At 46.0% G+C, this 27,729-nt stretch overlaps 1 protein-coding gene across 1 annotated transcript in view; it reads right to left on the bottom strand.

Annotated features, from left to right (window-relative positions):
* LOC138638883 (WAP four-disulfide core domain protein 15B-like) overlaps positions 1–18,531 on the bottom strand; it is a 52,243-nt gene extending 33,712 nt beyond the window's left edge. The window contains exon 1 of the mRNA XM_069728589.1: positions 18,374–18,531. Within this exon, the coding sequence (XP_069584690.1) occupies positions 18,374–18,467 (94 nt within the window). The 5' untranslated portion in view covers positions 18,468–18,531. The remainder of the gene's footprint in view (positions 1–18,373) is intronic.
* Positions 18,532–27,729: the final 9,198 nt, after the last annotated feature.

Genomic DNA, 27,729 nt, shown 5'->3' with positions numbered 1-27,729 from the left:
AGCCTGAAGATAGAAAATAAGCCTACCTTGCCTCAGAGAAATACCCCAAAGGAAAAGGCAGCCCCACATATAATGACTGTGAGTTAAGATGAAAAGACAAACGTAGAGATGAAATAGATTTAGCAAAGTGAGGCCCAACTTTCTGAGCAGAGCGCGGATAGGAAAGGTAACTTTGCGGTCAACACAAAACCCTACAAAAACCACGCAAAGGGGGCAAAAAGACCCTCCGTACCGAACTAACGGCACGGAGGTACACCCTCTGCGTCCCAGAGCTTCCAGCAAGCAGAAAAAAACAAATTGACAAGCTGGACAGAAAAAAACAGCAAACAAATAGCAAAGAGGAACTTAGCTATGCAGAGCAGCAGGCCACAGGAACGATCCAGGAGGAAACAGGTCCAATACTAGAACATTGACTGGAGGCCAGGATCAAAGCACTAGGTGGAGTTAAATAGAGCAGCACCTAACGACTTCACCACATCACCTGAGGAAGGAAACTCAGAAGCCGCAGTACCACTTTCCTCCACCAACGGAAGCTCACAGAGAGAACCAGCCGAAGTACCACTTGTGACCACAGGAGGGAGCTCTGCCACAGAATTCACAACAGTTGTAACTCTACAGCAAACACCGCTCACAGTAGACACACACCGCTCACAGTAGACACATACCGCACACACCGCTCACAATAGACACATACCGCACACACCGCTCACAATAGACACATACCGCACACACCGCTCACAATAGACACATACCACACACACCGCTCACAGTAGACACATACCGCACACACCGCTCACAGTATACACACACCGCACACACACCGCTCACAGTAGACACATACCGCACACACCACTCACAGTAGACACACACCGCACACACACCGCTCACAGTAGACACATACCGCACACACCGCTCACAGTAGACACATACCGCACACACCGCTCACAGTAGACACATACCGCACACACCGCTCACAGTAGACACACACCGCACACACACCGCTCACAGTAGACACATACCGCACACACCGCTCACAGTAGACACATACCGCACACACCGCTCACAGTAGACACTGTAAGACTCATGCTGGTGTGGTAGTTGGAGGCAGGTATATCTCGCCCAGGTGTTTGTCCTATGTGAATTAGGCCACTCAGTATCTTCAGGGTGCTAATGGGTTAATGATTGCAGGAATAAAAGATGACCAGCTGGGCGTTTCCAGCGTCTGCCTGGGGCACACAGATTGCCTGCCTGTGTGAGACAAACGTGAGTGAAGAGCTCTGCTCAAGATCTGTGTGATGTTAGCTGGGTGGGAGTAGCCCCCCAGTTGTTGAGATAGCAACGTATTTGTTTAGTTAGTGCCGGACAGGCTAGGATTTATTTTTATGTTTTGTTTTGTTCATGTTGCTTTCACGTTAATAAATCTGACCTAAGGTCAGCCTGCTCAGAAACCTGCTGTACGCCTCAGATTCAATGCACAAACCATGTGGCCTTTGACCCCAGCAAAGGCGATCCCGGAGTGTTTTGTCACATTGTGGTGGAGAATGCGGGCATACCGTGGTACAGGCGACAGCATGGAAGACGTGGTGAAAGCCTTAGTACAGTCCACTGCCGTACAGCAGCAGGCCACTGCCGCACAGCATGAAGCTAATCGCTTGATGGCCGCACAGCTGAAGGAGTTAGTGGACATGACGGTTTCAGACCGCTAACTTCTCCAACAGGTGGCGCAGCGCCTGGTGAACATGCCTGACGCTGACCCGGAAGCAGAGTACAGAAGGATCCATGTGAGTCGATACTGGCAAAAGCTGACTGCAGAAGATGACGTCGAGGCATACCTGACAACGTTTGAGAAGTGGCCGAAGGCACGATGGGCCGATTTGATTGCCCCGTTTCTCTCCGGCGAGGCCCAAAAAGCTTACCATGATTTGGACCCGTAGGTCGCTCAGGACTTTGAGAAACTGAAAGCTGATATCCTGGCCCGGCTGGGTGTGACGACGGCTGTCCGGGCACAGAGGGTACATCAGTGGACATACCAGCAAGATAAACCGGCGCGGTCTCAGATGTTCGACCTGATCTACTTAACAAAGAAATGGCTGCAACCCGAGGTACTGACAATACCCGAAATAATCCAGCGGGTTGTCCTGGACAAGTACCTGAGAGTACTACCCCCAGCGCTGAAAAGGTGGGTAAGCCAAGGAAATCCCACAACAGTGGATCAACTTGTGGAGTTGGTCGAGCGTTATTCCGTGGCAGAAGGACTTCCCGACGACACCGCCAACCCCCGGTCTGTGCCTCCTCCTCGTGGAACCGGTAAGACTGTTCCAGGGACCACGGGTGATGGAAAATCGCTTAAAACTGTGGGGGAGGAGTCCGGGACTGCTCGCACTCTGAGACCAAGAGTATTGGACGGTGGTCTCAGTAGGGGACCTGTTAGGTGTTTCCGCTGCCATGAGAAGGGTCATGTTTCTGCGAACTGTCCTGTTACCGCTGAACCCATGCAGTGCGACGTTATAGACTCTAGAAAACGCATGTCTTTGGTTACACAGCTAGTGAGTGTGAATGCGGGTCAAAATGATACAGTGAAACACCTGTGTGAATTATCTGTTGATGGGAAAAATGTTGTGGCATTACTAGACTCTGGAAGTGTGGTGACTCTGGTGAAAGCTAGTCTGGTGGCACTTCCGTCTGGTCCGTCTGACAAGTTTTCTGTGACGTGTGTGCATGGTGACACCCGCTCGTACTTAACAGCGGTCATATGGATTTCTACTCCCTATGGGTCAGTGCAGCACAAAGTGGGACTCGTTCCCGCATTGTTACAGGATGTAATCCTGGGCAGGGATTTTCCCTATTTCTGGCAGTTGTGGGAGAATCAGTTGCTCCTTCACGGTAGCTGTACCCGTGAATCTTCTCCCATGCCATCTGGAGGTCCCGAGTCCCTAGAGGAGACCCCACAGGAAGATGTTGCTGGGGAGGTTAGTGAATCTAACCTTCAGTACCCCTTCTCCGTCATGGCGGGGGAAACGGAGGAAACTGAGGAACCTCAACGAGAGGCGGAGGCAGACAGCCATCCGGCACCCTGCCTGCCAGATTTGGGAGTCCAGGTGGATGACTTCCACAGCGAGCAAATGAAAGATCCTACCCTGACTCCGGCTAGGAAAAATGTAAAAATGATAGATGGGGTACCCGTAGAACCTGACACTAGGCTAGCGTACCCATATATGGTTCTTGAAAATGATTTGCTCTACCAGATAGAAAAAAAGGGGAAGACACAGTGCAACGGTTAGTAGTACCCAAACCTTATCGGCGGAAGGTACTGGATTTGGCCCACGGACATATAATGGGGGGACATCTGGGGGTACAGAAAACCACAGAAAGGATATTGCATTGTTTTGTGTGGCCTGGTATACATTATGATGTGCGTAACTATTGTGAGTCCTGTCCAGAGTGCCAAATCGCGGCCCCTAAATCTCAGTTCCGTAGCCCTTTGGTACCCCTTCCTATCATCGGGGTCCCTTTTGAGAGAATTGGGATGGATTTGGTTGGGCCCCTTCCCCGATCCGCACGTGGGCACCAACATATCCTCGTCATCGTGGACTATGCCACTCGTTACCCGGAAGCCGTCCCTTTGCGTAACACAGCTACCAAGACGATCGCCAAGGAATTGGTACAAGTGTTTAGTCGGGTGGGAATTCCAAAACAGATACTCACCGACCAGGGGACTCCCTTTATGTCGAGGGTAATGAAGGAGCTCTGCAGGCTCTTACAAATAGACCCGTTGCGTACGTCTGTCTATCACCCTCAAACAGATGGCCTGGTTGAGCGCTTCAACAAAACCTTAAAACAGATGCTCCGGAAGGCGATAGACAAAGATGGGAAGAACTGGGATTACTTGTTACCCTATTTGCTGTTTGCCATTAGGGAAGTTCCCCAGTCTTCCACAGGGTTTTCGCCTTTCGAACTGTTGTACGCCCGTCGTCCCCGGGGACTGCTGGACGTCGCAAAAGAAACCTGGGAAGGTCAAGTCACTCCCTTTAAAACGGTGATCGACCATGTAACACAAATGCAGGATCGTATTGCCGCTGTCATGCCCATTGTTAGGGACCATATGTTACAGGCCCAGGGAGCCCAGAGGCAAAGTTATGATAGAGGCGCTAAGGTCCGTACATTTGCACCCGGCGATAGGGTGTTGGTCCTAATCCCTACGGTGGATAGTAAATTCCTGGCGAAATGGCAGGGCCCATTTGAGGTCCGAGAAAGAGTTGGTGAAGTGAACTATAAAGTGTACCAGCCGGGTAAGAGAAAACCGGAACAGATTTATCATGTGAATCTGATAAAATCCTGGAAAGACCGCTCTGCCCTAACGGCGGATCTGCCCCGTCCGGTTTGTTCACCTACTGTACCGGAGGTGCAGGTTGCCGAGACTCTCTCAGAACGACAAAAATCTGAGGTTAAGCAATTTTTGTTACAGAACCAACAGTTTTCTCCGAAAAACCTGGCCGGACTAAGTTGGTGAAACATGAGATTGTCACAGAGCCTGGCGTCACTGTTCATGTGAAGCCCTACCGGATTCCGGAAGCCTGCCATGAAGCCGTCTCCCGGGAAGTGATGGCAATGTTGGACTTAGGAGTCATTGAGGAGTCGCACAGCACCTGGTCCAGTCCAATTGTGTTGATACCTAAACCGGATGGCTCCATCCGGTTTTGTAATGACTTTAGGAAACTGAATGCAGTTTCTAAATTTGATGCGTACCCTATGCCCCGGGTCGATGAGTTGATCGACCGGCTTGGTAAAGCCCGATACATTACGACCCTGGATTTAACAAAGGGGTACTGGCAGATTCCTCTGGCCGAGGCGGCCAGAGAAAAGACGGCATTTGCTACACCGGAAGGTCTGTTCCAGTATGTCTATATGCCGTTTGGACTTCACGGAGCTCCCGCAACATTCCAGAGATTGATGGATCGAGTCTTGAGGCCTCACAGACAGTACGCTTCTGCCTACCTGGATGACATCGTAATTTACAGCATGGACTGGGAAACTCATCTCCAGAAGGTACAAGCGGTGATTGATGACCTGCAAGATGCAGGTTTAATGGCAAACCCCAAGAAATGCCACATCGGGCTTGAAGAAGCCCGATACTTGGGCTACGTGATTGGCCGAGGAGTGGTTAATGTTGCAGAGTGCGTCTTCTTGCAGTCACCGCTGTACTTAGGAAAGCTTCAATCAGCAAGATATCTTGAGTAAACAGTATTTACTTCCTACTGGATAAACATGAGATACAATTCAGTGTCACACAGTCCGTGCACTGAACACAACCCATTCATGAAGAAAAGCAAAACCGAAAGTAAGAAAACAACCAACCACTGAGAGCTTCCCTCCCCACATTACAGCAAGTATATTACTTTACACACTATCGCCATCTGCTGTCTGGTTAGTATAACGTCCTCCTTTCACTTATAATAAGTCCCAATCTGTTGCATATGCCAACACCCTTTCTCAACAGTAAGGACTTATTCAATCAAACCCAACTTTTTTATTAGTCTCTGATGTTTATCAGCATTCAACGCCTTCGTGAAAATGTCTGCTGTCATTTCTTCAGTAGGACAGTACTCTAACTTCAAGACTCCTTGTTCCTGATGATCTCTCAAGAAATGATATTTCACATCAATATGCTTGGTTCTTGGATTGACTCTTTCCATCTAAGCAAGAACAAGACATCCTTGATTGTCCTCTTTTAGTTTTGTTGGTGCCAACTGTGGTTGTCCTAATTCTGTCAACAATTGTCTTAACCACAGTACTTCTTGACTCGCATGTGCTGCGGCAACATATTCTGTGTCTGTTGAAGATAGTGTCACAATTGACTGTTTCTTACTTGTCCAACTTATTGGTCCACCTGAGAGGAAAAAAATATGTCCACTGGTAGATCTTCTGTCAGTTGGATCTCCAGCCCAATCTGCATCAACATATCCTGTTAAAATGCAATCATCGCTTGTGGGTAATTTCAGCTTAACATTGCTAGTTCCTTTCAAATAACGTATTACTCTCTTCACGGCATTCCAATCAGCTTTATTTGGTTTTGATACCTTTCTACTCAGGATTCCTACTGCTGCTGCGATGTCTGGTCTTGTAACGGTCGCTAGATACAGTAGTTTTCCTATTGCTGTTCTGTATTCTTCATTATTTGGTAGCATATTTTGTTCACTGTTCATCTCTTTGAGATAATTAGTTTCCATTGGAGACTTTACTGTTTTTGCATCCTTTAATCCAAATTTTTCTGTTATGTCTTGAATCTTGTGATTTTGATTCAGTAACATAGTAACATAGTAACATAGTTAGTAAGGCCGAAAAAAGACATTTGTCCATCCAGTTCAGCCTATATTCCATCATAATAAATCCCCAGATCTACGTCCTTCTACAGAACCTAATAATTGTATGATACAATATTGTTCTGCTCCAGGAAGACATCCAGGCCTCTCTTGAACCCCTCGACTGAGTTCGCCATCACCACCTCCTCAGGCAAGCAATTCCAGATTCTCACTGCCCTAACAGTAAAGAATCCTCTTCTATGTTGGTGGAAAAACCTTCTCTCCTCCAGACGCAAAGAATGCCCCCTTGTGCCCGTCACCTTCCTTGGTATAAACAGATCCTCAGCGAGATATTTGTATTGTCCCCTTATATACTTATACATGGTTATTAGATCGCCCCTCAGTCGTCTTTTTTCTAGACTAAATAATCCTAATTTCGCTAATCTATCTGGGTATTGTAGTTCTCCCATCCCCTTTATTAATTTTGTTGCCCTCCTTTGTACTCTCTCTAGTTCCATTATATCCTTCCTGAGCACCGGTGCCCAAAACTGGACACAGTACTCCATGTGCGGTCTAACTAGGGATTTGTACAGAGGCAGTATAATGCTCTCATCATGTGTATCCAGACCTCTTTTAATGCACCCCATGATCCTGTTTGCCTTGGCAGCTGCTGCCTGGCACTGGCTGCTCCAGGTAAGTTTATCATTAACTAGGATCCCCAAGTCTATCTCCCTGTCAGATTTACCCAGTGGTTTCCCATTGAGTGTGTAATGGTGATATTGATTCCCTCTTCCCATGTGTATAACCTTACATTTATCATTGTTAAACCTCATCTGCCACCTTTCAGCCCAAGTTTCCAACTTATCCAGATCCATCTGTAGCAGAATACTATCTTCTCTTGTATTAACTGCTTTACATAGTTTTGTATCATCTGCAAATATCGATATTTTACTGTGTAAACCTTCTACCAGATCATTAATGAATATGTTGAAGAGAACAGGTCCCAATACTGACCCCTGCGGTACCCCACTGGTCACAGCGACCCAGTTAGAGACTATACCATTTATAACCACCCTCTGCTTTCTATCACTAAGCCAGTTACTAACCCATTAGTAAGCCAGTAGGAAACTTCCATCTTCTTCTCTTTCTACTTGTATTCCTAGGTATTGTTTTACATTTCCCAAGTCTTTGATTTCGAAATGTTGCTTCAGGATTTTTAGAATGTTTTCGTTATCCCTTTCTTGTTCAAAACAAATCAAAATGTCGTCTACATATATGAGTATGTAAATCCATCTATTAATCAGCCTTTTTGTGTATAAGTATGGATCAGCTTTGCTTCTTTGAAATTTTTCATTTGTAAGTACTTCCGTGATTTTGTCATTCCACGCTTTAGCTGCTTGCTTTAAACCATATATGCTTTTCTGTAGTTTACAAACTTTGTTTGGATTTCTTTCATCTTTGAATCCTGGAGGTTGTTCCATATAAATGTCTTCTGTTAAATCTCCATTCAGAAAAGCTGTCTTTACATCCAGATGTCTCAGTTGCATCTGTTTCATTGCTGCAACTGTAAGTAAAGTTCTTATTGTAGTGTGTTTGACAACTGGAGCGAATGTTTCATCATAGTCTTCTCCATATTTTTGAGAATACCCTTTAGCTACGAGTCTTGCTCGGTATCTTTCAGCTGTGCCATCTGTTTGGTATTTAACTTTAAAAATCCATTTACATCCTATGGTTTTTCTTCCTTCTGGTAAATCTGTTAGTGTCCATGTATTTGAATCTTGCATGGATTTAATTTCTGTTTCTGCTGCTTCTATCCATTTATTAGCTTCTTCTACTGGAAGTTTAGATATTTCTTCCCAAGAAGTAGGCTCATAGATTTTTCTTGTGCTTGTCTTGTATGAGAGACGTTTTGGTGGTTTTCCTTTGTTCTCTCTCATTGAACGTCTTGGTTATGTGTCTGTTTGTAGTTGTGATTCTTCACTTTCAGTATTTTGTTCTTCATTAACTTCTGCTTCTTTCTCATCAGATATTTCTTCAGTTGTGTCATTATTGGTTTTCTCATTTTTAGTTTCAACTGAAATCATAATATCTTCATTTAAATCTTCAATGAATGTTACACTGTTACTCACCGTAACTCTGTCTGTTTTGGGATCTAGGATTCTGTATCCTTTGCAATTTTCACTATATCCAACAAATATTCCTTCCATGGATCTGTTTTGAAGTTTGGAACGTTTTTCTGTTGGAATGAATATGAAAACTTTACATCCAAAAACTTTTAAATGATTGACACTTGGTTTCATACCTTGCCACAGTTCATATGGAGTTTTCGTCAGTTTTCTGGAAAAAAGTCGGTTCTGTAGATAAGTAGCTGTCATTGCTGCCTCACCCCAATATTTCTCTGGTAGTTTGGAATCCGTCAGCATACATCTTATCATCTCTGTTAGAGTTTTGTTTTTTCTTTCTGCTACTCCATTTTGTTCAGGCGTGTATGGAACCGTTTTCTCGTGTTCTATCCCATTTTGTCTTAAGTAGTCTTCTATTCTGTGACCTGTAAATTCACCTCCATTATCACTTCTGATGACAATTGGCTTCCTTTGAAATTTGTTACTTGATCTTGTTACATAGTCTATAAGTTTATCAAAAACTTCACTTTTGTTTTTAATTAAGTATGTGACTGTGTATCTTGAGTAATCGTCTATAAAAGTCAACATGTATCTATTGCCTCCTGATGTAGTCACTTTCATGGGTCCACATATGTCAGTATGCACCAAATCAAGTGGTCTTTCGCTTTTCATCTCACTTTCTTTTGGAATAGATATCCTTGTGGCTTTGGATTTTATACAACAATCACATCTTATGGTAATTGAGCAATCTGATATCTTTAAATCTTTTGTCAATTCTTTTCTCTGTAGTTCCCTTATACTGTCAGGGTGTCTATGTCCTAGACGTCTATGCCACATGTGAATACAGTTTTTGTGATCATGTGTACATACCTTCATCTATTCCTTTGGTGTGTCAAAATGATATAATTGTTCATCTGCCTTGACTTTGGTTATCACCTTGTTTCCTGCAATAATTGCACACTCATTGTCTTTGAATTTCACTGTAAGTCCTTTTGCTGTTAAACGTTTCACAGATAATAATCCGCCTTCCAATTTTGGAACATACAACACATCTTGTACAAATATCTTTGAATCTTGCCCGAACTTGTTTGAACAATTTAGCATACCTTGTCCGATACCTCCTGCGGTTATTTTGCTTCCATCTGCGAGATAAATGGCTTCTTTCTTATCTAAATCAAGATCAGTAAAGAAATTCTTGTCACTTGTCATATGACTCGTTGCTCCTGAATCAATAAACCAACCAAGTGATGATTTCTTGTCTGTCACTTTAAATGTGCCATTCCAATTATTCTCACATGAATCGGAAATTGTGTTTTTTACTTTCTCTGTATGCTTTTTATGTTGTAATTTTTGTTGTTCTGCTTTCCATATGGTACAGTCTTTCTTTAAATGACCTTTTTTCTTACATCTGAAGCATTCTCTTGTCTCTTTATTATAGGGTTTTTGGAATTCTGTAGCTTTAAGAGCGTTTTCACTGTCCTTTTCACTAGAAGAATGATTTCTTTGTTCTTTTCTTCTCTGATATTCATCTATTAGTCTTGTTTTCACAAAATCTAATGTAATGTCAGTTTCTGGTCTCGTCTCAAGGGCATTTATCAAGGCTGTATACGAATCTGGTAAACTGCATAACAATATAGCTGCTACATGACTTTCTTTAACATCTTCACCAATAGATCTTAGCTGTGATATCACTTCCATCATTGAGAATATGTGCTTCTGCATATCGTCATTTGCACTCAATCTCATACTGTACAGCTTTCTTAATAAAAATAACTTGTGATTCAAGCTAGGTCTTTCATACAGTTTTCTTAATGCTTCCCACATTCCCTTAGCTGTTTCTTCATTTCTTATATGAATTAATTGAGCATCATCCACTAATAAGCTAATGGTGGCTCTCGCTTGTATATCCTTCTTATCCCATGTCTGATTATCTTGATCTAGTCTTGCTGTAACAATTACTTCCCATAGATCATCCTTAGATAACAACATCTCTACTTTGAATTTCCATAACTGATAATTTTCACTATTCAGTTTAGCTACTGTAAATTTCAGTTCTGTGTTACTCATCATCTTTATATAGTCTTACTTGTTTAGAGCGTTGTACTGAAGATATTCTCCTGTATGTCCTGTGAATTCTCTGCAATTATATCCAGCTCCTGGGATGCTGAATTCCTCTGTCACTCTGTATCTGGATTTAGTTCCTTCTGTTTACAGAGCTTATCTGTGTGCACCGTTATCTGGGCTATAAACCAGGATCCTTCTGCCTGAGCTTGTAGTGCAGACCTGTAGTGTCTGGGGTGCCTGGATTGCCTGGAGTTATCTGGGGTGCCTGGGATGCCTGGGTTGATCTGGGGTTATCTGGGCCCATAACCTGTTGCAGAGTGTGTCTTCTTGCAGTCACCGCTGTACTTAGGAAAGCTTCAATCAGCAAGATATCTTGAGTAAACAGTATTTACTTCATACTGGATAAACATGAGATACAATTCAGTGTCACACAGTCCGTGCACTGAACACAACACATTCATGAAGAAAAGCAAAACCGAAAGTAAGAAAACAACCAACCACTGAGAGCTTCCCTCCCCACATTACAGCAAGTATATTACTTTACACACTATCGCCATCTGCTTTCTGGTTAGTATAAAGTCCTCCTTTCACTTATAATAAGTCCCAATCTGTTGCATATGCCAACAGTTAAACCCCAGATCGACAAAATACAGGCAATTCAGGGCTGGCCACAACCAGTGAACAAAAAACAAGTACAGGCTTTCCTGGGGATTGCCTGCTATTATCGCCGGTTCATACCCAATTTTGCAGCCATGGCTACTCCCTTGACGGATCTTACCAAGGGGAAGGGTTCCGTCATGGTAAAATGAACCTCGGCTGCTGAAGAGGCCTTCCACAGCCTGAAACGGGCTTTGTGCTCTCAGCCCGTACTAGTGACTCCTGATTTCAGCAGCGAGTTTGTGGTACAAACTGATGCCTCTGATACTGGTGTCGGAGCTGTACTTTCCCAGGTGAGGGACGGAGTCGAACACCCGGTCCTCTATCTCAGTCGGAAACTGAATGTACATGAGCAGAGGTATGCCGTGGTTGAAAAAGAGTGCCTAGCCATTAAATGGGCTCTCGACTCCCTCAAGTATTACCTGGCCGGTAGGAAGTTTAGGCTGGTCACAGACCATGCCCCTCTCAAGTGGATGCACCTCCACAAAGACCGTAATAGTCGGGTAACCCGGTGGTTCCTTGCCCTGCAGGCTTACTCTTTTACGGTGGAGCACCGACCTGGGGTGCAGATGGGGAACGCCGATGCCCTATCCCGAGTGCACTGTTTCAAAAGTGTTCTTGCTCGACCGGAGTGGTCTGAGCAAGGGGGGGGGGATATGTAAGACTCATGCTGGTGTGGTAGTTGGAGGCAGGTATATCTCGCCCAGGTGTTTGTCCTATGTGAATTAGGCCACTCAGTATCTTCAGGGTGCTAATGGGTTAATGACTGCAGGAATAAAAGATGACCAGCTGGGCGTTTCCAGCGTCTGCCTGGGGCACACAGATTGCCTGCCTGTGTGAGACAAACGTGAGTGAAGAGCTCTGCTCAAGATCTGTGTGATGTTAGCTGGGTGGGAGTAGCCCCCCCAGTTGTTGAGATAGCAACGTATTTGTTTAGTTAGTGCCGGACAGGCTAGGATTTATTTTTATGTTTTGTTTTGTTCATGTTGCTTTCACGTTAATAAATCTGACCTGAGGTCAGCCTGCTCAGAAACCTGCTGTACGCCTCAGATTCAATGCACAAACCACGTGACCTTTGACCCCAGCAAAGGCGATCCCGGAGTGTTTTGTCACAACACATACCGCACACACACCGCTCACAGTAGACACATACCGCACACACCGCTCACAGTAGACACACACCGCACACACACCGCTCACAGTAGACACATACCGCACACACCGCTCACAGTAGACACACACCGCACACACACCGCTCACAGTAGACACATACCGCACACACCGCTCACAGTAGACACACACCGCACACACACCGCTCACAGTAGACACATACCGCACACACCGCTCACAGTAGACACACACCGCACACACACACCACTCACAGTAGACACATACCGCACACACCGCTCACAGTAGACACATACCGCACACACCGCTCACAGTAGACACATACCGCACACACCGCTCACAGTAGACACATACCGCACACACCGCTCACAGTAGACACATACCGCACACACACCGCTTACAATAGACACATACCGCACACACCGCTTACAATAGACACATACCGCATACACCGCTTACAATAGACACATACCGCACACACCGCTAACAATAGACCCATACCGCACACACCGCATACAATAGACACATACCGCACACACCGCTTACAATAGACACATACCGCACACACCGCTCACAATAGACACATACTGCACACACCACTTACAATAGACACATACCGCACACACCGCTCACAATAGACACATACCGCACACACCGCTTACAATAGACACATACTGTACACACCGCTCACAATAGACATATACCGCACACACCGCTTACAATAGACACATACTGTACACACCGCTCACAATAGACACAAACCGCACACACCGCTCACAGTAGACACATACTGCACACACCGCTTACAATAGACACATACCGCACACACTGCTTACAATAGACACATACCGCACACACCGCTCACAGTAGACACATACTGCACACACCGCTCACAATAGACACAAACCGCACACACCGCTTACAATGGACACATACCGCACACACCGCTTACAATAGACACATACCGCACACACCGCTTACAATAGACACATACCGCACACACCACTTACAATAGACACATACCGCACACACCACTCACAGTAGACACATACCGCACTCACCGCTCACAGTAGACACATACCGCACACACCGCTCACAGTAGACATATACCGCACACACCGCTCACAATAGACACATACCGCACACACTGCTTACAATAGACACATACCGCACACACCGCTCACAATAGACACATACTGCACACACCGCTTACAATAGACACATTCCGCACACACCGCTCACAATAGACACAAACCGCACACACCGCTCACAATAGACACATACTGCACACACTGCTCACAGTAGACATATACCGCACACACCGCTCACAATAGACACATACCGCACACACTGCTTACAATAGACACATACCGCACACACCGCTCACAATAGACACATACTGCACACACCGCTTACAATAGACACATTCCGCACACACCGCTCACAATAGACACATACCGCACACACCGCTCACAATAGACACATACTGCACACACTGCTCACAATAGACACATACCGCACACACCGCTCACAATAGACACATACTGCACACACTGCTCACAGTAGACACATACTGCACACACATCGCTCACAATAGACACATACCGCACACACCGCTCACAATAGACACATACTGCACACACTGCTCACAGTAGACACATACCGCACACACCGCTCACAATAGACACATACTGCACACACTGCTCACAGTAGACACATACCGCACACACCGCTCACAATAGACACATACTGCACACACTGCTCACAGTAGACACATACCGCACACACCGCTCACAATAGACACATACTGCACACACTGCTCACAGTAGACACATACTGCACACACTGCTCACAGTAGACACATACCTCTTAGAATTATAGAATGTTAGAGTTGGAAGGGAACTCAAGTGTCATCACTCTCTATTCTCTCTAGACTACTATCATTCAAAGTTCAGTGTCATCACCAGACCTGTCTCTCCATAGACCAGGGTCCAAACTGTTCTGTCCACTCTACAAGTCACTATTCTCTTCAGACCCTTTTGTTCCATCAGGACCCAATTTTCCCCTTCCATGTTCCTTTGTAATTCACAGACCTCCATGATTTTTCTGCCTTCTACACTTGTAACAACTTTGCCGGCATCACGGCATGGCCTCCCATCCCTGACAAACCTTCTTACTGCTCCAGGTCATGTTGTGGTCTCTGTCTGCTGCTGGCTCCATGCTCTGTGTCTCTTGCTTTCTGCCTGCTCTCTGCATGCTTCCTGGCTGTGTGCATAGGGGAGCTGCGCCAGATCTCTCTGGTTCTTATGGAATCAGGGTGCACCTGTCTAATGTGTCCCTGACCAATTGCCAAGAGGCCACCAGTATTTAGAGCAGCTTCAACCTGTGGACTGGGCTTGTGCAATGTCTAAACTCAGTTTGTGTTTTGCTTCTGAGCTGCCAGGCCTTGCTCTGTGTTTTGCCTTCTCTGGAGTTTTTTCTCTTTGCCTTGCCTTGATCTTGTTTGTCTGCCCTCCAGGAAGCTGTATATCCTGGTCTCTGTGTCCTTGTTTTGGTCTGTCCACCCTCCAGGAGGCAGAATATCCTGGTCCCTGTGTCTCTGTTCTTGTACCTTGTCTTGTTCCATTACCTTGTCTGAACTTTGTCCTACCTCTGTCTCCTTGTCTGTGGCTTCTTTCCCTGCTGTGTCTTTCCTTGTGCCCTCTGTTTGCCTATGCTCCGCACCCTTGCGGCTCTTGTGACTTTGCCTGTGCTCCGCTCCGCACTCCTGCGGTACTGCTCCGTTCTACTCTGCTCCGCTCCTGCTGCTGCAGAAATCTCTTGCTGCAGCTCCTCTCTGCATTCCTTGCGGTTCCGCTCTGCTTAGCTTCTATTGATGTGCTAGCTCTTGCTGCTCCACTGCTCCTATCCGCAGCCTTGCGGTTCTCCTCCTGTGTGAACAGGTCCCAACCTGTTACTTCATACACCACACCAACCTGCCCGGTGTCTCAGCCGTGCCTGCCTGCCCCGTGTCTCAGCCGTGCCTGCCTGCCCCGTGTCTCAGCCGTGCCTGCCAGCCCGGTGTCTCAGCCGTGCCTGCCTGCCCCGTGTCTCAGCCGTGCCTGCCTGCCCCATGTCTCAGCCGTGCCTGCCTGCCCCGTGTCTCAGCCGTGCCTGCCTGCCCCGTGTCTCAGCTCTCCCTGCCTGCCCCATGTCTCAGCCGTGCCTGCCTGCCCCATGTCTCAGCCGTGCCTGCCTGCCCCGTGTCTCAGCCGTGCCTGCCTGCCCCGTGTCTCAGCTCTCCCTGCCTGCCCCATGTCTCAGCCGTGTCTGCCTGCCCCATGTCTCAGCCGTGCCTGCCTGCCACGTGTCTCAGCCATGCTCATCTGCCACAGCCAGACACCACCCTGGAGTAGCACCTGGCAGCTGCCTGCCGCACAAGCCTGACCTCACCATCAAAGGCTCCAAAGAAGATCAAGGCAGCTGTCATAGTCACGCTCCTTCCAGAGTAGTCTGGTTCGGGCCACTAACCCCCTGGCGCACTCTCAATCAGTCAGGGCGTGAGCGTGACAACACTCGCCTTTCTCCTCTGCAGACTCCTTTTTTTCCTCACAGATCTCTGCTTCCTCCTGAATCTCCTGTTCCTTCTGTTATTCCCTTCAGACTGTCTGTACCCTTTAGTCTCCTCTCTCTTATCCAGATTCTCCCTGTCATGTCAGACTTTTCTGTTGCTTTGAGGCTGTGTGCACACGTTGCGGTTTTTTCACGGTTTTTCCCGATAAAAATGCTATAAAACCGCAAAAAAAACGGATACAATAAGCATCCCATCATTTAGAATGAATTCTGCATGTTTTGTGCACATGATGTGTTTTTTTCCGCGAAAAAAACGCATCGCGGTAAAAAACGCAGCATGTTCATTAATTTTCCGTTTTTTTTTGTGGATTTCCCACTCCAAATTGCATTGGGAAGTGGGAAAAAACCGCAGCAAAAATGCGTCAAAACCGCGGCAAAATCGCGGCAAAAACACATGCGGTTTTCTTGCGGATTTCTTGCAGAAAATGTCCGGAATTCTCAGGAATTTTCTGCGACAAAAACCTGATTGTGTGCACATAGCCTCAGGGTATGTGCACACGTCAGGATTTCTTGCAGAAATTTCCTGAAGAAAAACGGAAATTTTCTGCAAGAAATCCGCATTTTTTTTGCGTTTTTTTCCCGTTTTTTTGCGTTTTTTTTAGCATTTTGCAAGCGAAATTAGCCAAGAATGCTAAAGTTTACCAAGCGATCTGTAGCATCGCTTGGAAAACTGACTGACAGGTTGGTCACATTTGACAAACATACTGCTTGACAAGTGTGACCAACTTTTTACTATAGATGCGGCCTGTGCAGCATCTATAGTAAAAGATAGAATGTTTAAAAATAATTAAAAAAAAATAAAAAAATGGTTATACTCACCTGCAGACAGCCGATCTCCTCAGCGGCGTCCGTTCCTATAGATGGTGTGTGTGTGCAGGACCTTCGATGACGTCGCGGTCACATGAGCGGTCACGCGACCAATCACAGGACCGCGACGTCATCGTAGGTCCTTCACACAGACCATCTATAGGAACAGAAGCAGCAGCATGCACCGGAGAGGCGGGAACACTCCGGGGCCATCAGAGGGTAAGTATATGACTATTTTTTATTTTAATTCTTTTTTTTTTACCAATTATATGGTGCCCAGTCCGTGGAGGAGAGTCTCCTCTGCTCCACCCTGGGTACCAACCGCACATGATCTGCTTACTTCCCGCATGGTGTGCACAGCCCCATGCGGAAAGTAAGCGGATCAATGCATTCCTAGGTGTGCGGAATCCCCGCAATTCCGCAAATTTAATGAACATGTTGCTTTTTTTTCCACAATGCGATTTTTTTCGCGGAAAAAAATGCAAGATTTCCAGTAGAAATACGGAATACACTGTAAATAATAGGAGGCATATGTAAGCGTTTTTTTCACGGTTTTTTTGCGTTTTTTCGCTATAAAAACGTGATAAAAACGCGAAAAATACTGAACGTGTGCACATGGCCTCATACGATTCTCTCTTTCACACTTCTTTTTCTTCTCTGTCCCCTACATACCTCTATCATCTTCACATTGTCTTCTCCAGACGACTTGCGCCATTCTGATTTTCTGACCTCACCTGCACACTCGTCAGTCCAATTGAGATCCACTATTCCCCTTTAGACTCTGCTCCATCTTACAGACCTATTGGTTCCCTTTATATCCATCTTCTCACTTCCAGACTCATCTGTCCCCTTTCGCCGCCTTTATCTTCTCCAGACTTTTTTGTTCCCTAAACACTCCCCGTCACCTACAGATACCGAAGTCTTCTTCAGATATATCTGTTCACCTTCAGTTTCCTCTGTCCTGTCTAAACCTCTGTGTCCTCCAGATTTCTTTACCACACCCTCCCCAAGACTTTCGCAAACTCAGGGCTTTGCTATCTCCTCCAGCTTAAATGCTCCCTCCAGATGCTTCTGTCCTCTCCAAACCCCTTTTGCACTCTCCCAATTGTTCTGTCCTCCTCCAGACTCCTATTTACTCTAAAATCTCGTGCCCTCTACAGTCCTATCGGCCCACTTCAGGTACCATTGTCCCCTCCAGATCTTATTATCCCCATGTAGATGCCTGTTTCCCTCTAGCACTGTGTCCCCCTCCAGAGTCTTTTGTCTCTTCTAAACTTGTTTGTTTTTAACTAGTGATGAGCGAATATACTCGTTGCTCGGGCTGTCCTCCGAATATTTTTTAGTGCTCGGAGATTTAGTTTTTATTGACGCAGCTGCGTGATTTACAGCTACTAGCCAGCCTGAGTACATGTGGGGGTTGCCTGGTTGCTAGGGAATCCCCACATGTAATCAAGCTGTCTAATAGCCGCAAATCATTCAGCTGCGGCAAGGAAAACAAAATCTCCGAGCAGTCACAAATACTCGGAGAGCAACCGAGCAACGAGAATATTCGCTCATCAATATTTTTAACCCTTTGTCTACTTAAGATTTCTTTTCTCTTCAGATACTTCTGTCCCTTATGAATTGTCAGTATGTTTAAATGTCAACTACAATATTATAAATTCATTCATGTTTGTCACTTACCATTATCTGGTTTTGGTGGTGAACGTGCACTGGTAGGGTTACCTGTGCAGCACAGGAAGAATAGAAGCAGGAAAGAAACCTTTACTGGAGACATGTCTTCTGGTCCTGGAGATATGAGCAATTCGGCTCCAGTGCTACTTATTTTATACAGATGATGGGGGAAGGAGCAGGATGTTCAACAGGTTCCTAACGTTATGTTTGAGTAATGAAATATGATGGAAGATACACAAATGTGATAGGACATTCAGATGTCAGGACATGTGACTTTTGAATACTGAGTATCTCCACATCTGAGGAGCGAGAGCAGAACTGCAGCTACAGGTGAAACTACTGCCAAGTGGAAAGCTTATTAGAGGTTCCTGGGAAATTTGGAAGAACAAACAACAAACTGGGAGAAGGATTCTGGGAGAAAGACTGCAATGGGAGAAGGATTTTGGTCTCGGACAAGGATTCTGGATTGGGAGAAAAACTCAGGATTGGGAGAAGGACTCTGTATTGGGAGAAGGGCTCTGGGTTGGAAGAAGGACTCTGGAATGGGAGAAGACCTCCAGAATGGTAGAAGACTTCTGGACTGAGACAAGGATTCTGGACTGGGACAAGAATGCTGTGCCAGACAAGAAATCTGGATTGGGAGAAGAAATTTAGACTCAGACAAGTACTCTGGATTGGGAGAAGGACTCTGGATTGGGAGAAGGATGCTGAACATGGAGAAGGATTCTGGACTGGGAGAAGGACTCTTGACTGGGACAAGGAGTGTGGACTGGGAGAAAAAGTCTGCACTTAAACAAGGACTCTGGACTGGGACAAAGACTCTGAACTGGGAGGAGGAGTCTGAACTGGGACAAGGAGTCTGTACTGGGACAAAAACTCTGAAATGAGAGGAGTCTAGACTGGGAGAAGGAATCTGGATCGGGACAAGGAATCTGGACTGAGACATAGCGTCTGGACTAAGACAAGGACTCTGGATTGGGAGAAGCACTCTGGACTGGGAGAAGGAATAGTGACTGGGAGAAGGACTTGGGACTGGGAGAAGGTCTGTAGACTGGGAGAAGGACTCTGGAGTGGGTGAAGGACTCTGGACTGGGACAAGGATTCCGGATTGGGAGAACAACTCTGGATTTGGAGAAAAAAACTGGATTGGGAAAAGGACTTTGAATTGGCAAAAGGACTCCAGACTTGGACAAGGACTCTGGATTGGGAAAAGGACTCCGGACAGGGAGAAGGACTCTGGATTGGGAAAAGGGCTATGGACAGGGAGAAGGACTCTGGATTGGGACAATGACCCTGCACGGGAAGAAGGGCTCTTTATTGGGACAAGGACTCTGGACTTGGACAAGGACTTTGGATTGGGAGACAGTCTCTGGATTTTTAGAAGGATTCTGGACTGGGAGGCGGACTCTGGACTTGGACAAGGACTTTTTGGATTGAGAAAAGGACTCTGGACTGGGACAATGACTCTGGATTAGGAGAAAAATTTTAGATTGGGAGAAGAACTCTGGACTGGGACAAGGACTCTGCATTGGGAAGAGTCAGGATTGGAACAAGGACGTTGGATTGGGATAAGAACTCTGGACTGGGAGAAGGACTCTGGACTCTTGTGTGCAGCCCATTTTATCTTGTGTCTCTGCATTAGATATCAGATGTCTATGCATGGATCTTCTAACATAGTATTTAAGGTTGAAGGAAGACTTTAAGTCCATCTAGTTCAACCCATAGATTAACCTAACATGTTGATCCAGAGGAAGGCAAAAAAACTCCATGTGGTAAAGAGTAAGCTCCACACTGGGGAAAAAAATTCCTTCCTGGGTCCACATAAAGCAATCAGACAAGTTCCCTGGATCAATGCTCTATCAAGGAATCTAGTATATATAACCTGTAACATTATACTTTACAAGAAAGGCATCCAGTCCCCTCTTAAATTTTAGTAATGAATCACTCATTACAACATCATACGGCAGAGAGTTCCATAGTCTCACTGCTCTTACAGTAAAGAATCCGCATATGTGATTATGCTTAAACCTTCTTTCCTCCAGACGTAGAGGATGCCCCCTGGCTGCAGTCATAGAATCCAATAATAAAATAGGAGACCAAGGAGATCACTTTTCCACCAAAGGACATGCCCATAACAACTCCAGCAAGTTCTCGGGATACGAAATGTACCGCTAAGATATCTGTTGTGAATTCTGTGATCAAGCTCCCTCCTGTGGTCACGAGTGGTACTGCGGCTCCTGAGTTTCCTTCCTCAGGTGATGAGGTTAGGTCGTTAGGTGCTGCTCTATTTAACTCCACCTAGTGCTTTGATCCTGGCCTCCAGTCAATGTTCTAGTATTGGTCTTGCTTCCTCCTGGATCGTTCCTGTGGTCTGTCTGCTCAGCATAAGCTAAGTTCTGCTTGTGTTACTTTTGTTGCTATATTTTCTGTCCAGTTTGCTATATTGGTTTTTCTTGCTTGCTGGAAGCTCTGAGACGCGGAGGGAGCACCTCCATACCGTTAGTCGGTGCGGAGGGTCTTTTTGCCCCTCTGCGTGGTTGTTTGTAGGTTTTTGTGTTGACCGCAAAGCTATCTTTCCTATCCTCGGTCTATTCAGTAAGTCGGGCCTCACTTTGCTAAATCTATTTCATCTCTGTGTTTGTATTTTCATCTTAACTCACAGTCATTATATATGGGGGGCTGCCTTTTCCTTTGGGGAATTTCTCTGAGGCAAGGTAGGCTTATTTTTCTATCTTCAGGACTAGCTAGTTTCTCAGGCTGTGCCGAGTTGCATAGGGAGCGTTAGGCGCAATCCACGGCTACCTCTAGTGTGGTTTGATAGGTTTAGGGATTTCGGTCAGCAGAGTTTCCACGTCTCAGAGCTCGTCCTATGTTTTGTGTTTTTTGTCAGGTCACTTGTGTGCTCGGAACGTCAAGGTCCATTGTGGTTCTGAATTATCTATTCATAACAGTACTGGAGGCCCAAAGTACTATGCTTCTCAATAGAGGGAAAAAAGAAGTTCTGAGACCATTTTTTTTCTTTGCACTGTGTTTTGCCTTTTTTTTCCCCTAGACATTTGGGTGGTTCAGGACACAGGTGTGGTGATGGACATTAAAGGTCTGTCTTCATGTGTGGATCTTCTCACTGCAAGAGTACAAAATATTCAAGACTTTGTGGCTCAGAATTCTATGTTAGAACCAAGAATTCCTATTCCTGATTTGTTTTCTGGAGATAGAGCTAAATTTCTGAGTTTCAAAAATAATTGCAAACTGTTTCTGGCGTTGAAACCTCGCTCCTCTGGTGACCCAGTTCAACAAGTTAAGATCATTATTTCTTTATTACGTGGCGACCCTCAAGACTGGGCATTTTCCCTTGCGCCAGGAGATCCTGCATTATGTAATATTGATGCGTTTTTTCTGGCGCTCGGATTACTGTACGATGAACCTAATTCAGTGGATCAGGCAGAGAAAAATTTGCTGGCTCTGTGTCAGGGTCAGGATGAGATAGAGATTTATTGTCAGAAGTTTAGAAAGTGGTCTGTGCTCACTCAATGGAATGAATCTGCGCTGGCAGCAATATTCAGAAAGGGTCTCTCTGAAGCCCTTAAGGATGTCATGGTGGGATTTCCTATGCCTGCTGGTCTTAATGAGTCTATGTCTTTGGCCATTCAGATCGGTTGACGCTTGCGTGAGCGTAAATCTGTGCACCATTTGGCGGTATTATCTGAGCATAAACCTGAGCCTATGCAGTGCGATAGGACTTTGACCAGAGCTGAAAGGCAGGAACACAGACGTCAGAATGGGCTGTGTTTCTACTGTGGTGATTCCACTCATGCGATCTCCGATTGTCCTAAGCGCACTAAGCGGTTCGCTAGGTCTGCCACCATTGGTACGGTACAGTCGAAATTTCTTTTGTCCGTTACTTTGATCTGCTCTTTCTCATCTTATTCTGTCATGGCATTTGTGGATTCAGGCGCTGCCCTGAATTTGATGGACTTGGAGTTTGCTAAGCACTGTGGGTTTGTCTTGGAGCCCTTGCAGTGTCTTATTCCATTGAGAGGAATTGATGCTACGCCTTTGGCCAAGAATAAGCCTCAGTATTGGACCCAGCTGACGATGTGCATGGCTCCTGCGCACCAGGAGGATATTCGCTTTCTGGTGTTGCAAAATCTGCATGATGTGGTCGTGTTGGGGTTGCCATGGCTACAAGTCCATAATCCAGTATTAGATTGGAAATCAATGTCTGTGTCCAGCTGGGGTTGTCAGGGGGTACATGGTGATGTTCCATTTCTGTCTATCTCATCATCCACCCCTTCTGAGGTCCCAGAGTTCTTGTCTGATTACCGGGATGTATTCGATGAGCCCAAGTCCAATGCCCTACCTCCGCATAGGGATTGTGATTGTGCTATCGAGTTGATTCCTGGTAGTAAGTTTCCTAAGGGTCGACTGTTTAATTTATCTGTACCTGAGCACGCCGCTATGCGGAGTTACGTAAAGGAATCCTTGGAGAAGGGTCATATTCGGCCGTCGTCATCGCCATTGGGAGCAGGGTTCTTTTTTGTGGCCAAGAAGGATGGTTCGCTGAGACCTTGTATTGATTACCGCCTTCTAAATAAAATCACGGTCAAATTTCAGTACGCCTTGCCGCTGCTATCTGATTTGTTTGCTCGGATTAAGGGGGCTAGTTGGTTCACCAAGATAGATCTTCGTGGTGCATATAATCTTGTGCGTATTAAACGGGGCGATGAATGGAAAACTGCATTTAATACGCCCGAGGGCCATTTTGAGTACCTAGTTATGCCATTCGGACTTGCCAATGCTCCATCAGTATTTCAGTCCTTTATGCATGACATCTTCCGAGAGTACCTGGATAAATTCCTGATTGTATACTTGGATGATATTTTGGTCTTCTCGGATGATTGGGAGTCTCATGTGAAGCAGGTCAGAATGGTGTTCCAGGTCCTGCGTGCTAATTCTTTGTTTGTGAAGGGATCAAAGTGTCTCTTTGGTGTTCAGAAGGTTTCATTTTTGGGGTTCATATTTTCCCCTTCTACCGTCGAGATGGACCCTGTTAAGGTCCAGGCCATTTATGATTGGACTCAGCCGACATCTCTGAAAAGTCTGCAAAAGTTCCTTGGCTTTGCTAATTTTTATCGTCGCTTCATCTGTAATTTTTCTAGTATTGCTAAACCATTGACCGATTTGACCAAGAAGGGTGCTGATGTGGTCAATTGGTCTTCTGCTGCTGTGGAAGCTTTTCAAGAGTTAAAGCATCGTTTTTCTTCTGCCCCTGTGTTGTGTCAACCAGATGTTTCGCTTCCGTTCCAGGTTGAGGTTGATGCTTCTGAAATTGGAGCGGGGGCTGTTTTGTCGCAAAGAGGTGCTGATTGCTCGGTGATGAAGCCATGCGCCTTCTTTTCCAGGAAGTTTTCGCCTGCTGAGCGAAATTATGATGTTGGCAATCGAGAGTTGCTGGCCATGAAGTGGGCATTCGAGGAGTGGCGTCATTGGCTTGAAGGAGCTAAGCATCGCGTGGTGGTATTGACTGATCATAAGAACTTGACTTATCTCGAGTCTGCTAAGCGGTTGAATCCTAGACAGGCCCGTTGGTCGCTGTTTTTCTCCCGTTTTGACTTTGTGGTTTCGTACCTTCCGGGCTCTAAAAATGTGAAGGCGGATGCCCTGTCTAGGAGTTTTGTGCCCGACTCTCCGGGTTTGCCTGAGCCGGCGGGTATTCTCAAAGAGGGAGTAATTGTGTCTGCCATCTCCCCTGATTTGCGGCGGGTGCTGCAAAAATTTCAGGCTAATAAACCTGATCGTTGCCCAGCAGAGAAACTGTTTGTCCCTGATAGGTGGACGAATAAAGTTATCTCTGAGGTTCATTGTTCGGTGTTGGCTGGTCATCCTGGAATCTTTGGTACCAGAGATTTGGTGGCTAGATCCTTTTGGTGGCCGTGTCTGTCGCGGGATGTGCGTTCTTTTGTGGGATTTGTGCTCAGGCTAAGCCCTGCTGTTCTCGTGCCAGTGGGTTCCTTTTGCCCTTGCCGATCCCGAAGAGGCCTTGGACACATATCTCTATGGATTTTATTTCGGATCTCCCCGTTTCTCAAAAAATGTCAGTCATTTGGGTAGTTTGTGATCGCTTCTCTAAGATGATCCATTTGGTACCCTTGTCTAAATTACCTTCCTCCTCTGATTTGGTGCCATTGTTCTTCCAGCATGTGGTTTGTTTACATGGCATTCCAGAGAACATCGTTTCTGACAGAGGTTTCCAGTTTGTTTCAAGGTTTTGGCGAGCCTTTTGTGCTAGGATGGGCATTGATTTGTCTTTTTCCTCGGCTTTCCATCCTCAGACAAATGGCCAGACTGAACGAACCAATCAGACCTTGGAAACATATCTGAGATGTTTTGTTTCTGCTGATCAGGATGATTGGGTGTCCTTTTTGCCGTTGGCTGAGTTCGCTCTTAATAATCGGGCCAGCTCGGCTACCTTGGTTTCACCGTTTTTCTGCAATTCTGGGTTCCATCCTCGTTTCTCTTCAGGGCAGGTTGAGTCTTCGGACTGTCCTGGTGTGGATACTGTGGTGGACAGGTTGCAGCAGATTTGGATTCATGTAGTGGACAATTTGACCTTGTCCCAGGAAGAAGGCTCAACGTTTCGCTAATCGCAGACGCTGTGTGGGTCCCCGACTTCGTGTTGGGGATTTGGTTTGGTTGTCATCTCGTTATATTCCTATGAAGGTTTCCTCTCCTTAGTTTAAGCCTCGTTCCATTGGTCCGTATAGGATTTCTGAGGTTCTTAATCCTGTGTCTTTTCGTTTGACCCTTCCAGATTCTTTTTCCATCCATAACGTATTCCATAGGTCATTGTTGCGGAGATACGTGGCGCCTGTGGTTCCATCTGTTGATTTTTTTTCTATCTTCAGGACTAGCTAGTTTCTCAGGCTGTGCCGAGTTGCATAGGGAGCGTTAGGCGCAATCCACGGCTACCTCTAGTGTGGTTTGATAGGTTTAGGGATTGCGGTCAGCAGAGTTTCCACGTCTCAGAGCTCGTCCTATGTTTTGTGGTTTTTGTCAGGTCACTTGTGTGCTCTGAACGTCAAGGTCCATTGTGGTTCTGAATTATTCATTCAGATATCTATGTTACCATCTATTTACAATGAATTTTTTTTATAATTGCGATAAAAAGATGGCAGATCAGCTTCCTTCTCACAGACATTATGATTGTCCAATTAAACTACTTCAGGTGGCGGCCACTCCATTCAAGAATGTCTACCCACTAGCAGCTCTGGAGCTCCAGGCCTTAAAGGAATACATTGATGAGAATCTTGCCAAAGGTTGCATTCTTCCCTCCTCATCACAAGCAAGAGCACCCATCTTTTTCGTAAAAAAGAAGGATGGAACTCTCAGACTTTGTATTGATTATCAGCAGCTCAACAAGGTAACCATTTGGAACTGTTATCCTTTGACGGTAATTCCTCAACTGCTTGAAAGAGCATGACACATTACAATCTTCTCTAAGTTGGATCTTCAAGTGGCTTATAGCCTGATTGGGATCCACTCTGGGGATGAATGGAAGATGGCATTTAGATGTCATTACGGGCACTTTGAGTACCTTGTGATGCCTTGTGGTCTCTGCAATGCTCCGGCAACCTTCCAACACTTGGCTAATGAATTTTTAGAGATCTCTTAGATCATGTTGTCATAATAATCTGGACGATATTTTGATTTTTTTCCAATTCATTGCAGGAACATCAAGAGCATGTTAAGACTGTTTTAAGACACCTGATAGAGAATCATCTCTACATCAAGCCTGAAAAATGTGAGTTTCATCACGCAGAGATTCAATTTCTGGGTTATGTCATCTCACCACAGGGACATAAAATGGAGGCAAGTAAGATCCAGGCTATTCTTGATTGGCCTGCACCTAAAAATGTCAAGGAGGTACATGGTTTTATCGGTGTCAGGCAGCTGCAGTGCAGTACAGAGCAACTTCCACTAGAGGGAGCTTGGTAGAGAAGTCAGACTGCACACACAGAGCAACTGAACAGACGCCACCTAGTGGCGAGAGTGAGGCCAGGAAAGCCAAGTCTGAGCACAAAACAGCACAACAGTACAAAAGGATTAAGACAGAATGGATAGTCAGGCCGTAGCAAGGAATCAGTAAACCAGGACGGGCAAAATACGGTACAAAAGGGACAAACTGAAACGGAGTCAAAAAGCCAAGCCAGGAGATCAGAACCAGAGAGTCAAGCAGAACTACAGACAAACAAAGAGACACTGGGAAAGAGCAGGCAGAGGAAGATAACAGACACAGGACAAGTCAGGGTTCACAGTAGGACAAATCAGGGGCTTCCAGAGCCGGGTTCATTACGCCAAAGACAGAGCTATAGCTGACACCACCCTCAGGATACCTGAGAGCTAAATAGCAAACCCGAGCCCAGAATGAGGCAGATCAAAGTTAACCCTAGACATGATCCACCCAGAGAAAGGAGTACCGTCCTCTCAAGGGGGGGCCACCGGACCCCCAGGTTTTCAAGGATAACATGAATGAAATGCCCGGACCAGTTGATTAGCATGGACAGATCGTGCCGGGACCCAAGATCGATCCTCAGGACCGTAACCCCTCCAATGGACCAAGTACTGAATAGAACTACGGACCATGCGAGAATCTACAATCTGTTCCACTTCATACTCGGTCTGACCATCCACAGAGACCAGAGGCGGAGGGGATGGAGGCCCAGCAGAGGATGGTAAAAATGACTTAAGAAGGGACTCATGGAACACAATGGGAATCTGAAGCAACGGAGGAAGTCGTAAGTGAAAGGCAACTGGATTGATCACCTCAATGATCGCGTAAGGACCAATATACCTGGGACCTAGCTTAGCCAAAGGAACCTTGAGACGAATGTCCCTGGTAGACAACCACACTTTATCTCCCACCAGGAACATAGGTCCCACAGACCGTCGCTTATCCGCAAAAAGTTTATGTTTGCCCTGAGCCTCTCCGATGTTCTTCTGGACCTCCCTCCACACCTCCCCATACGTTGCACTGCCTTATCAGCCCCTGGACATCCTGAATCCAGCCTAGAAAATTCACCAAAATGAGGGTGAAAACCGTAGTTACAGAAGAATAGGGAGGTGCCCGTGGACTGGTTAATCCGATTGTTAAATGCAAACTCAGCCAGGGGCAATGAAGAACACCAATCTGTTGTGAATTCCGCTCTTGGGCTCCCTCCGGTGGTTGTAAGTGGCACTTTTGTGAGTTCTGCTCTTGGGCTCCCTCCGGTGGTTTTAAGTGGTATGGCTGCTCCTTGGATTTAGCAGTCTGCAGCTGCTTCCACTGATTGTCTTTCTGCTTGGCTATTTATGCCTGGCTCTTCTTT

The sequence above is a fragment of the Ranitomeya imitator genome, chromosome 5, assembly GCF_032444005.1.
Source record: "Ranitomeya imitator isolate aRanImi1 chromosome 5, aRanImi1.pri, whole genome shotgun sequence".
NCBI classification, from domain to species: domain Eukaryota; kingdom Metazoa; phylum Chordata; class Amphibia; order Anura; family Dendrobatidae; genus Ranitomeya; species Ranitomeya imitator.
This window is presented reverse-complemented; position numbering and strand designations above follow the sequence as displayed.